The sequence below is a fragment of the Mustelus asterias genome, chromosome 4, assembly GCF_964213995.1.
Source record: "Mustelus asterias chromosome 4, sMusAst1.hap1.1, whole genome shotgun sequence".
NCBI classification, from domain to species: domain Eukaryota; kingdom Metazoa; phylum Chordata; class Chondrichthyes; order Carcharhiniformes; family Triakidae; genus Mustelus; species Mustelus asterias.
In genome coordinates, this window is record NC_135804.1 from 35,989,914 (window position 1) to 36,003,292 (window position 13,379).

Genomic DNA, 13,379 nt, shown 5'->3' on the forward strand with positions numbered 1-13,379 from the left:
AATTAATTGGTTTGCAGCACAAGCCTGCCAATCCAATGTGTACATGTGAGATGGCCTTCATGGACAGACACATACCTCTCCTGTGGAGCCAATGCCACTCAAATGAAGAAGAATCTTGGTTACCCCTTTGCTCTTGAGTGTAAGGGTAATTGGATAGTTTAATGCCAGCATAAGATGCTGCACCCTAAGCTTGATTGACCATAGCCTGAGCTTCCATCTAAATTGTCACCATAGCCTCTATAACTAACGGTCTCACTGCCGTGTTCATAAAGATGATCAGATTCTTCATATTGACTGCAATGCTTTGTTATATGCAAGGAGTGTGCCTGAATTAGAGATGGATGACTCTAAACTCCCTGACACAAATTCCCAGGTAGGCAGTCCAATGCATCAAAAAGTTGCTGATTCGTGGCTATTTGTCTCTTACAACCCTAGCTCTGGAAGAATGTACCTGTGCTGTCTGTCCCAGTTACAGGACATGAGCATCCCTCGCCTATGCTGCTGTGGACTTGTGCTTGGTGATTTTCCCAGTAATTGACTTATAGATCAGTGGCAGTTCAAGGCAGCACCAGGTTGCTTTCAATGTGAGGGAGAAGTTTCAGTGAAAAGTGAAAATAAGTGACAGACAAGTGGATCATATTCTCCAGCCTTGCCACCTACAAATCTTTGGTTTGGAGGAAAGTGAGTTAGCACATGACCTTTTGAATGTGTGTCGGGGCACACAGGTTGAATGCTGCTCGAAAAAAGTAGCAGAAAACGGCAGTGAGGGGAATTCTGAGAAGGTGCAGAACATGCAAGTGGCAGCAGAAAGAGAGTCAGTGCAGTGTGCTGCTGTGATTGGAGGAGAGTGCTAGGGCTACAGATGGCGCATAGCTAAGTGAGGTTAGATAAGGTGGATTTAACAATCTTTGGGAACTCCGGTAGAATCATTGATTTTCTGATGGCATTGTTTTGGGGTCCTCAATGCAATGTTGAGCATGTGCAGCCACCTCAGCCCACCATTCTGGACTATTTACATGGCACTACTCGCCCTTCATCCATAAACAGAGCCTGTTTCTTTTCTCCGCAGTTTCCCTCCTTTCCGAGGACTCCAGATAATTTTGATGCCCTAGAAGTCCACATTGAGAATATATTTACCAAGTTTAAGCTCAACACGTGAGCAAGATGTGCAGGATGCCTTTAAATTGCATTACTCTGACCTAAATTCATTCTCTACTAAATTCATTCACTACAAAGGGTTGTGAATGTAGCCCAGTCCATCACGCAAACCAGCCTCCCATCCATTGACTCCGTTTACATGTCCGATACTTTGGAAAAGCAGCTAATATATACCGGATATACTCCTTTCCACCTTCCGTAGGGAAAAAGGTACAAAAGCCTGAGAACATATACCAACCGACTTATGAACAGCTTCTTCCCTGCTGCATCAGGATGGACCTACCATATACTGAGCTGATCTTTCTCTACACCCTAGCTATGACTGTAACACTATATTCTGCACCCTCTCCTTTCCTTCTCCCCTATGTACTCTATGAATGGTATGTTTTGTCTATTTAGCACACAGGAAACAATATATCATAGCATCCTACAGTGCAGAAGGAGGCCATTTGGCCCATCGAGTCTGCACCAACCACAATCCCACCCAGGCCCTATCCCCACAACCCCATGCACTTACCCTAACTAGTCCCCCTGACACTAAAGGACAATTTAGCATGGCCAATCCACCTAACCCGCACATCTTTGGACTGTGGGAAGAAACCAGAGCACCCGGGGGAAACCCACACAGGCACGGGGAGAACTTGCAAACTCCGCATAGACAGTGACCCAAGCCGGGAATTGAACCCGGGTCCCAGGCGCTGTGAAGCAGCAGTGCTAACCACTGTGCCATCGTGCTGCCCCAAATACTTTTCAGTGTATCCCAATACGTGACAATTATAAATCAAATCAAATCCCTGCCATCCTCTCCCTTCCCCCTGCCCCGCACCAGCTCCACCAAGATGCCAATAACCAGTGTGGGTGCACCCAGGGAAATGAGGCACAAACCTGAAATGGTCAATACTTCTCACCCACATTATTGTTGGGTACTGCAGACGCCCTACCCACTTTCCATCATTTTGAGATTAAGATCAGACTTCCTCTCCCACCCCTTTGAACTGTCAAGATTCCACTGAACGTTGAAAAGTTAACTCCCATTTGTCAAAAAAAAAGTCATGGAAGCATTACATTTTGTGAAGAAAATGAAATTCTCAAGAGTATGCACAGGAAGAAATGATTTCACATTTCAACAAGCTTTTTATTTGACCTGGCAAATACACAGTCCTGTGAGCTCACTAATGGTAACTTTATTCATGTTGATGACCTGATCGAAATGATGTGTTAAATTAGCATGTAAAAAACAGGCCATCACAAGTAGAAAATACTGCCATCCAAAACCATAGCCTAGCAGGGTCTAAAAATTAATACTTCTTTTTTAAGTTAAAAAAAAAGATACTTGAAAGGACTTTTGATGCAATTCTGCGGCTTCTCATCTTATTGTACTTCAGTTGAAAAGCTTCTCTCCAATGGACTGGAACAATTAGTGGGATAACAGCAGGAAACCAAAGAATTAAACCTTTTAGCATATTTACAGTAAGGAATTACCAACCGATAATACAATATTAGCAAGTTTCAGAACACAGAGAGCCTGGTATTAAGAACTGTTGTCGACAGTGTGTCTCGCAGAAGTAGTCAATCAGAAGGGTCAAGGAAAAGTGATCCCAGTTCCACTTATTTTGTTACTGAACTGATTATTGGGTAGATTAAAATGCCAAATGAAATTTCAAAGTGACAAAGCAGCATTTTCAAGAGAAAAAGAGATTAAAAGGTAGTGCTCGGTAATGGCACAATAGTTCCACTTCAGAAGTCAATGGACATTGAACGCTGGACAGTGTCATTTCTGCCACGTACGTAGATTTCAGGAGGGATTTCCTCCATCACTCTGTCTTCAATGACTCTTTCTGGACTGTCTTGCGAGTGCTTCAAAGTGTAGCAGCTTTTCTTGAAGGTGCTATTAAATGTTTTCATTGGCTGTGGCTGGGAGAAATCATTCCGAAACGGAAGATCCATTGTGCTTAAATTAGTCCTGCTCTGCTTTATACTCGGCGGCTGTGAGCCACAGTGGTGGTCGTGGATGCACCTGGAGGCATTGGATGAGGAGCGCCTGAGTTTATGGTAGTTTTCAAAGTCTTCAGACAAATCAGCCAAATCTGCCGTTATTTCTTTATCTCGGAGAGAAAACAGCTCATAATGGGGAGGGTCAAATACTTCTTGAAACCCCGATTTGTTAAAGGCTGCTTTGCGGGCCAAAACCTTTTTGCGAGGTTGTTTTACTTGCACGAGTACGGAAATGACAAGAAGAACCAGAACAATTCCTGACGAAATGCCAATGATTGTTCCGTGAGTTTTGGTAATCTGGTGAAAGAGACCGGGTTTTTTCTTTTCTGCAAAAAAATACAAATATCCCAAAGTGTAAACATCATCAATCAAAAGAATATTCACACCAGTCCGCAGTTTGAACTTGTAAAGAACTAGACAAGGTATTCAGGGCTGAATCTACAACTCAGCATTTGGCTGTTTAGTTTATTTATTCATGTCAAAAGTAGGCTTACATTAACACTGCATTGAAGTTACTGTGAAAATCCCCTAGTCACCACAGCCCCGCGCCGTTCTGGTACACTGAGGGAGAATTTAGTATGACTAATGTACCTAACCAGCACATCTTTTGGACTGTGGGAGAAAACCAGAGCACCCGGAGGAAACCCACACGGACACGGGGAGAATGTGCAGACTCCGCGCAGACAGTGACTCAAGCCGGGAATGGAACCCAGGTTCCTGGCGCTGTACATAGAATCCCTACAGTGCAGAAGGAGGCCATTCAGTCCATCGAGTCTGCACCGATCACAATCCCACCCAGGCCCTATCCCCATAACCCCAGGCATTTACCCTAGCTAGTCCCCTTGACACTAAGAGGCAATTTATCAGGGCCAATCCACCTAACCCACACATCTTTGGATCTGTGAGACAGCAGTGCTGACCATTGTGCCACTGTGCCAGTAGTGTATCATTATAGGCTCTTTGAGCTTGCTGGAAATTTCACATGAATTCTGATGAGCTTATAAACTCGTCAGACCCAATAACCATTCTATTTCAATGTAATGGGCCATTATTCATTATTTTCAAATTTACTTCATTTGTGGCCCCAAAGGTAATATGAATGTAAACAGATGATCCCTTTGGGGATGTAGACAAACATGATTATTTTTTATTAAAATACATCTATAATTATTTTATAAACTGAAAAAATCCTGATTAAATGATATGATGATGAAATATCAGAGCTCAACAGGAATTCTAAAGTCTGCCATAATCTTTAAATCGAGTTTTGTAACAATTTCACAGTAATGTTTAAGGATCTTTAATATAAAACACATGAAATGTTTTCAATGAAACCACAAAGCCGGATTTAACTTGAGGCATGCATTGAGTGGGTCGGGTTAGGGGCACGAGGTGAGGGGGGAAAGAGGGCATTAAAAGAGAATGACGGGCCCTGATGCCAGCATTTTGTTCTCTTCACACTGCAACCACAATACACAATCAAAAGAAAGTTATTTACCCAGGGAGTACAAAGAACAAAGAAAATTACGGCTCAGGAACAGGCCCTTTGGCCCTCCAAGCCTGCACTGACCATGCTGCCCAACTGGACTAAAACCCCCTACCCTTCCAGGGACCATATCCCTCTATTCCCATCCTATTCATGTATTTGTCCAGACACCCCTTAAAAGTCACTATCATTAGGATGTGGAACTCACATCCATAAGGACCAGTCGAGGTGATTAACACTGATGCATTTAAAGGGAAGTTAGAGAAAAACATGAGGGAGAATGGAATAGATTTAAACTCCTGGGCCTCATTTTAACATAACTTATAAATCACTGTTCAGATTATCTCAGGGAAATAGGCAGCCTGCCCATTTTCATGGGGCAATTTCCTGTGGCGTGCCCATTTAAAGCAGGAATGCTCGTCCCAAAGTGAAGATTTTGTGGTACTGGAATAGAAATATCCAATGCTCATTCTCTTTGCGTTCCCCCCACACCTCGTGTCCCTATTCTATCCCATTCAATGCATGCCTCGGGTTAAAATTAACCAGGCCCATGATTAAGAGAATAAATTAAAGGGTTCTTCTCATGTTATCTGATATTTTTGGGGGAATTCAGAGAAAGGAGGGAGGTATTTTTCCCTATTATGTGTGGAAGCATAACCAAAGTGACTTCCAAGAGGGCTAGGCAGAGGTGACAGAGAGGGTCAATGCAAGCAGCATCGTCCCCAGGACCTGAGTTCAGTGTTGGAAGGGATTCAATGACTTCACAAGAGCAGCATGCGTGCAGTTTTGATTTCTCCATCTCTGTGTCTGTGAAACAATTAACAATGCACAAGTTCTCACCTGACTTTTGCCAAAACAGAAGTGATGGAAGATTTAATTATTCCAACATTCTTCATCCCTCAGCATCACTTTTTACAGTTCATCACTCCATCATGTGATTCAGAATACAATCACAAGGGCTTGCTGCAAAACCTCTCTTTCTCATTCCATACGCACTTACCTCTTTGTTCCCTTCACACCGCGCTCACAATACACAATAAGGAATTCAAAAGAAACTTCTTTACCCAGAGAGTAGTCAGGATGTGGAACTTGCATCCATAAGGGCCAATCAAGGTGACTAGCATTGATGCATTTAAGGGATAAACACATGAAATAGAAGGATGAATTGATGGAATTAGATGAATAAGGATGGGAGAAGGTTCATGTGGCGAATAAACATTGGCATGGGCCTGTTATGCCAAAAGACCTGTTTCTGTAATAAAATCAAAATACTGCTGATGCTGGAGATCTGAAATAAAAACAAAGTGCTGGATAAACTCAACAGGTCTGGCAGCATCTGTGGGGAGAGAAACAGAGTTAACGTTTCGAGTCCAATATGACTCTTCTTCGGAATAAGGCATAGTTTTTAAGTGGGTTTAATTTAATCATAGAATCCCTACAGTGCAGAGAGAGGCCATTCGGTCCATTGAGCCTGCACCAACGCAATCCCACCCAGGCCCTATTCCCCATAACCCACATATTTACCCTGCTAATCCCCCTGACATGAAGGGACAACTAACCATGGCCAATCCACCTAACATGCACATCTTTGGACTGTGGGAGGAAACCGGAACACCCGGAAGAAACCCACGCAGACACGGGGAGAATGTGCAAACTCCACACGGACAGTTACCCGAGGCTGGAATTGAACCCATGTCCCTGGCGTTGTGAGGCAGCAGTGCTAACCACTGTGCCTCCATGCTGCCCAAAAATGTTTCTGTGTGAGGAAGAATAAAACCTATAGTTAGATCCATGCTGTACAAAAGTGGTTGTATGTGTGGAGTTTTGTTCAGTTCTTACTGTGCTTCTATTGTACTTAGAGAGGGTTACAATGTGAACAGTAAATAGAGGCTGGCAGTAGCTGCTGTTGCTTAGCAACTGGGGACTTTTTAATGTAGGAAGGCTTTTTGTTCTTAGTTTACTTGGAAGCCAGGGCGGTTGGAGACATGACACCGGGAAGTGAACATCTCTCAACTTTGCCAAGAAAAGCTGGACAGGTCAAGGGAGCTGCAAAGAGGCAGACTTCTCAAAGAATCAGATACAGTCCAGATAACCAGGGAATTGGGATATAACAAATGTCTTAAAAATACTGAAAAGAGACCAAGATATTGTTCAGGGGAATTCAAGGGAAAAGTAAACAAAGTGTTCTGAGTTTTAAAAAAAGTTGTAGTAACCAGGGCCGGGATTCTCCCAATAAAATCCTAAGTGTTGAATTCGCATGAAAACTGGAGTAAATCACACTTTTTTTCAGTGGGAGTTTCAAAAACAATCTCCCACATTCTGTGCACTGCAGAGTGCCTCAGCGTGAATCAGGCTGAAATTCAGTGTGTGGGGCCTATCCCCGTGGAAGAGGCCGGCAGCAGAGTGCTGAGTGGGTCACTGTGCATGTGCCGATCTGTCAGCGCCAAGATTGGCACATACGCAGTGGCCCTGCACTGCTGCCTCTTGATCGCTGGCCAGCTCGATCACTGGCCACCCCACGATCCCTGCAATGCTGCCCTACCAATCCCCCACTGCCTGATTGCTGGCTCCCCCCATGCATGCCTGGGGCCAGCCTCAACCTGCCCCCCACAGCCTCAATCTCCCGCCTCCCTCACAGTACAGAACCCCCCATGCAGTGCTGACCCCCCCCCTGCAGTGCCAGCCCCCCCAGCAGGCTGCCACCCCTCCCCACCCCTATGGCCAGCCCCGATCGCTGGCTTCCCTTTCTCCACCACCAATCCCAACTGCAGAGTGGCACTCGGACACCCCATTCCCACCAATCGCCCCCGCAGGCCACACCCCATCGGGTCATCCCCCCTATTAGGCCCTTGGCCCTTGGCACTGCCCCATGCCTTGGATGGGCAGTGCCAAGGTACCTCTGGGCATTGGCACTTTGCCTCTTGGGCAGTGCTATGGGGCCCAGGCTGGCACTACCAAGGTAACAATGCCCAGGCGACACCCCCAGCACCTGACCCTCTGGGGGCCCCAAATGCCCCCCTTCACTCCAGCGGGGTCAGGCCCCCAGCTCCCCGAAAGTGTGGAGTGACTGTAAACCGCGCTGTAGTGAAATTCTTCTGGCAGGTGTGTGGGGAAGAGGCTAGCGGGCCTGGAGACTTCAGTCTTGGGCCTGCTAGTTCTATTTAAATTGTGATTTGCATTATTAACGCGGCTCCCCACTGATTTCCGGCGCAGATGTGACACCACTGGATATCTGGCGCTGGGCGATGCTATCAGGGCAGGATGCCCAGCATGGATCCCAAGTATCGGGTGCCGCTTGAATCGCCCAGCCTGCTGTGCTAAAAAATTAGCGCAGCAGGATGGGAAAATCGCCCCCCCCCCCGCCCAGTTTTAAAGTGGGAAAGCAGACTTCAGAGATAAATCAAAAGTTTAATTCCATTTCCATAGAGTCTGGGAATTGATATTTAAAGCAATTGTGAACAGTTTGTACAACAGTCATGACAAAGAAGGGGGAGTTGCGATTTGTTGTTAAAAGTGGAGTGGAAGAGTCATTTGGGAAATTTGGACTGGATTTCTGAATGGAAATCCTCTGATGGAAAGCATTGTTGTGAAAGAAGATTTTAAAGCATATTTTTTGGAAATGCAGTTTCGAAACTTTCATGTGACTATCATCTGGGGGGGATTCTGAAGGGAAATCCACATACATTCATTTGGGGTTCAGAGTGGCCAATGTATTTGATCACAGCCATCTTGTGTGTTTAAAGGGATGTTGTGATACTAAGACTGTTGTAGCTTAAGATAAACTTTATAATTCACATTAATCTTAAAATCTGTGTATATTTGTTAAGATGTTAAGATTGGAGCTCCGAAAGCTTGTGTGGCTTTTGCTACCAAATAAACCTGTTGGACTTTAACCTGGTGTTGTTAAACTTCTTACTGTATATTTGTTAAGACAAGGGGGGAGTAATGGAGTACCGTATCATCATCCAATTGTTCATGTTTAATAAATGTTTATTTTCTTATTAAAACTAATTAGCAGTCCCGTGTCTCTGCTCTTCTACGTTTTAAAAAAAGTATAAGTTATGAGGTCAGATTCTCCAACCTCACCAGGAGTTGGGATGCTCCAGTCTTGCTGCAGGTGAACGGAGATTTGGCTGAGTGCCATATTTTCCATTCTCGCTGGCAGCAGTGGCAGGGCGTGAACGGCTGAGAATTCTGGCTATGGTTCCATTCTGGGATCTTCCGGTTCAGTTATAACGTCAACTGGGATTGTAACACAAAGAAGAGTCACTTTGCACTCAAAGTTTGTCTCTCTCTTCACAGATGCTGTCAGTCCTGGCACGTTGTAAATCCTCTGTAATGCTAAGTAACAGCATTTCCCCTTGCATCTTCATTCCTTATAGACGCACTGCATTCAAAATGGATCAGAAAAGCTTGCAACAAATACATGATTGAGTGCTTCAAGTATCACCCACAGTGGGGATCAGAACCAGTGAGGTTGATTATAATCTTAATAACCTCAATAGAAAATCTAGTTGGGAGAACGCACTTGGGGAACAGACCTCACCTGACTTTGCTTCAGCCTAAATAGCTGGAAGGAAAATGTGTCAAATTCTTTAAAAGGCCTGGGATACATACATCCTGCTTGATTTTTCCTCTTTACCTTGCCATGGCAATACTTATTACCCAAGCTGTAAAGATTAAAAATTTACTCCGGTACCTTGGTACTACTGTGTCAGTGACAATTCCTTTAAAAGATTGAATTTTACTATCAGATGTGACAACTGAAATGTAATGGTGAAATGAAATTGAGGTCACAATATGCAATCAGAATATTTTCCATTTTTATCTTAAGGAATTCATCAATGTACCAAGAAAGGGTGTAATGTTCTTCACAGTTCACCAATATGTTGAGGAGGAAAATGTATGCAGTTTTAAGTGGTCTCCCTGCTTGTCCTTAATTGTGTATGAGGATTCTTAACTGATACAAAATTCAACTCCATTAGTCATCTTAGGTTTTATGAATCAACCATAAAATTATACAAGGAGCAGAATGTGTGAAATGACGGAAAATAATTATCACCCTTTGAAAACAAATTGCATCCATTATTGGAAAAACCAAAGAAAGTAATTCATCCTGATGCACTCACGGCTACACGGCTCCGGTTTTAAAACAACCTTTAAGAAGTCAAAGTAATGAAGAATAATGGAGTTTGTATGCTCGACAATACATTACCTGCATTCTCCCCAAATTATCAGATGTTAAATGTTCAGAGAATTTCTCACAGTGATTTTAACAGGTGGCCAATTCTTTCAGCATAAGTCACACAAAGTCTTCCCTAAATGTATAATTTTAAAAAATTATTTTGTGGGATGTGAGTATCGCTGGCAAGGCCGGCATTTGTTAACCATCCCTAATTTCCCTTGGACTGAGTGTCTTGCCACTCCATTTCAGAAAACAGTCCAGAGTCAACGACATTGCTGTGGGTCTGGAGTCGCATGTCGGCTAAACCAGTAAGGACGGCAGATTTCCTTCCCTAAAGGACATTAGTGAACCAGGTGGACTTTTAGAACAATCGACAATGGTTTCAAGGTCACTACTACTGAGATGAGCTTTTGAGTTTCAGGTTATTACTTGTATTTAAATTCCACCAGCTGCCACGGTCAATCACAAAGGCACAATGAACACACTGCGGATGGTAGTTCAGTACACAGATCGGACATACTTTGACAATACTAATATCTTTAAGACATGACATAATGTGGAGATACTAAGCACGACTTTGCGGGTCCGTTAGCCGTGGGCGCAAATCCCATCATGGCCGCAAAATATCAGAAGAGGCCAAAAATGGGCTTTGTGCCGGCGAGATTTCCGATCGCGATTTTCCTGGGCCCTCTCTGATGCCCCGATGCTCAGGAAGGGCGAAAATCTGATTTGAATAAATTTGAATGTACTTTAATTTAATTAGCGAGTTTAAAGTTGAATCTTCAGTACTCACTGAATGTTCCCACCCACCAGCCTGATATCACAAGGCCGCAAATTACTACTGGTTTTTTAAAAACGGGAACCATGATCCCTGAAAGGGAGAAAGGAGGTGAGCGGCCGTCTCCACTTTGTCCCAGGGTGTACAAGGGGACAGTTTCCACTGGCCAGCTCCAGAGTGGGGTGGTTCAAGGGTGTTGGGGAAGGGGTTTTGGGGTGGGGGTTTGGGGGGAGGGGGTGTTGGGGGTGGGGGGGGGGGTGCTGGGTGTCAGGGGCCATCTCCAGGATGGGGTCATGGCTGGTGTTTGTTGTCCTGAAGCCTGCAGGCTTCGTACTGTGTATTTTAAAGAGTTTTCAGAGCGCTCTGCCTATTTGGAGGTTGTGTTGTCAGGAAATGACAATGAGCACTGAGTTACTCAGTTTTTACTGTGTCCAGATGGGGTGAAGGCCTATCCCAGTGGGAGGACAGTCGATGAGAATGAGGCCTTAAGGTTATGAACAAGAGGTTTTAATAAGGTGACAAGTGCATTTGTGACATTTCATCATGACTCCTAACTATCTATGCCTAACTTCACCTGTGCCCGCTCTGTGCCCCTCCAACTCCTTATTCTTGTGAGCCCTCCAACCACGTCTTGGTGTACTTCCAGGATGCACATCGGAAGTGGATGCAACCTTCTACCTTCCATACCATGTTGTCTGAAATGCCCTGATGGGCATCCTCTGGAGGGTTGGCACCTGGAGAGCCTTAGTCTACTTTCAGATGGCACTGATGTTGCCGCATCACCCTGTTCTGCTTGCTGCCCGCTATCTCTGAGAAGCATCTGTATCAGGAAGAGGGATTCAGAAGGGCTGGTCACTCCAAGAATCTCCTGGATAAGAGGGGGTGCAGGGGGGAGGTGGGTGCTGGTGGGAGGGTGCTCCAGCGGATCCTCCTCCCTCTGCGTGCCCATGGGCCCCTGGGGTACTCCATGGAATGGAGGAGCTGCTGGAGTGAGCTCAAGAAGCCTCAACGTCATCTGGCGCTGTCAGTCCAGGAAGCCTGTCAGTGTCCTCACTATGGCGTCAAACCCCTCAACCATGGTCCTCAGGGACTGAGCCATGCTTCAGAATTCTCCAATCATGGCTCTGAGGTCTTGCCCAGGCTTTCCTCTGTGGACGCCACTCTTGCAGTGTTGGCCTGGGTGCCATGCAACACCAGCAAAATCTTTTGTGACCGAAGGCTTTGCGACTCCTCCATTCGGCCTTGCAGTCACAAGAATGTTGCTGACAACTCCTCCTGGTATTCCCGGTTCTACCTTTCCACCTCAAGCAGCTGAGGGACGAATGTGTCAAGAGGCACGGCACATGGCTGGGGCACCTGGGATCCAGCATGTCCAATCCCTAGGACATCCCTGTCCCAACCTGATGTGCATCGAAAGTAGTGTGGTGCTCATTAGAAAGTGAGCCAGAAACCTGTCTGCTAAGTTCACCCACTGAGGTGCTTGTCTCTGCGATGGTGGATGGTGCGGGTAGGAGCTGTGACACATCATCTGTGACCACCTCGGAGATTTCCTCCAAAGTGCTGTTGAGGGTGCTGGTGGAGGGCACTGCTGGTGGACAGGCCAGGCTCATCGGTTGAGGTTCCTACAAGGCAAGGGACGTGGTTTTAATACAAGACCTGGTCAAGGTTTGGGCACCAATCAACTCACTTGAGACTGTTCATCTGGATGAAGGTGCAGTGGCTCTTCATTTTTCCCCCGCAGGCCTGCTCTTACTCTGTGCAGGCCCACCTTGCTGTGTACAGGCCCACTCCTGCTCTGTGCAGGCCCACCTTGCTCTGTGCAGGCCCACTTTGCTCTGCGCAGGCCCGCTCCTGCTCTGTGCAGGCCCACCTTGCTCTGTGTAGGCCCGCTCCTGCTTTGTGTAGGCCCACCTTGCTCTGTGTAGGCCCGCTCCTGCTTTGTGTAGGCCCACCTTGCTCTGTGTAGGCCCGCTCCTGCTTTGTGCAGGCCCACCTTGCTCTGTGCAGGCCCGCTCCTGCTCCTCCCCTGCGAGCTCCATGCTTTCTCCTCAAATGGAGTCCAGATCCTGAGTTTGGGCATTTCACCACCCATTTTATCTGTCTCTCTGCAGCTGTGGGCAATCTTCTACTGCAGGGTCACAAAAGGGGCTAATGTGAACTGGTGCCTGGCAGGCCAGAGATCAAGGACAAATGGCATGTGTGGGCATGCGCTTAAGCAGGGAGGGGTACTGATGAGGAGTGCTGGGTGGGGTGGGGTCGGGTGGGGAGGGGGTTTGAGGATGATGCTGAGAGTCAGGTGCTGGGAATCTGCGAGGTGGAACCATGTGGGTTCAAAATGAACTTCGGGGGGTTGGCAGAAGGGTGGAGTTCCAAGGGGAGACAGGGGCACCTACCCTTGAAGATCGCAGTAAGTCATTCATTTTCTTCCTACATTGGACCCCCATCCTCCTGATCAGGCTGCTGGCACTGACCACAGCTGCCACCGTCTCCCAGGCGGGATTGGGTATGACCTTGCTGGAGAGCCTCCTGCTAAACCGTGGGTAATTTGTGGCCCATCTCTCCTGCACGGCATCCAGCAATTGAGTGAGAGCCCTGTCTGAGAATCAGGGAGCTAGTCTTCACTGCCATCCTCCGGGTTTGAATCAGATCAAGTGTTGTGGAGCCATTTAAATGCAGCACCCAATTTCATTGAAGTGCTCAGATGACCCCCGGTGTTGGTAAATCAGATGCTTTGCGCCTCAGGTGCGGCATTTTTCACATGAGGAAAATTCTCGAAG

General features: G+C 46.2%; 1 protein-coding gene across 1 annotated transcript in view; it reads right to left on the reverse strand.

Moving 5' to 3' along the window:
- Window positions 1-2,895: 2,895 nt before the first annotated feature.
- The window catches only part of neto2a (neuropilin (NRP) and tolloid (TLL)-like 2a), a 54,330-nt gene continuing 43,846 nt past the window's right edge, over window positions 2,896-13,379 (reverse strand). The window contains exon 10 of the mRNA XM_078210255.1: window positions 2,896-3,479. Within this exon, the coding sequence (XP_078066381.1) occupies window positions 2,896-3,479 (584 nt within the window). The remainder of the gene's footprint in view (window positions 3,480-13,379) is intronic.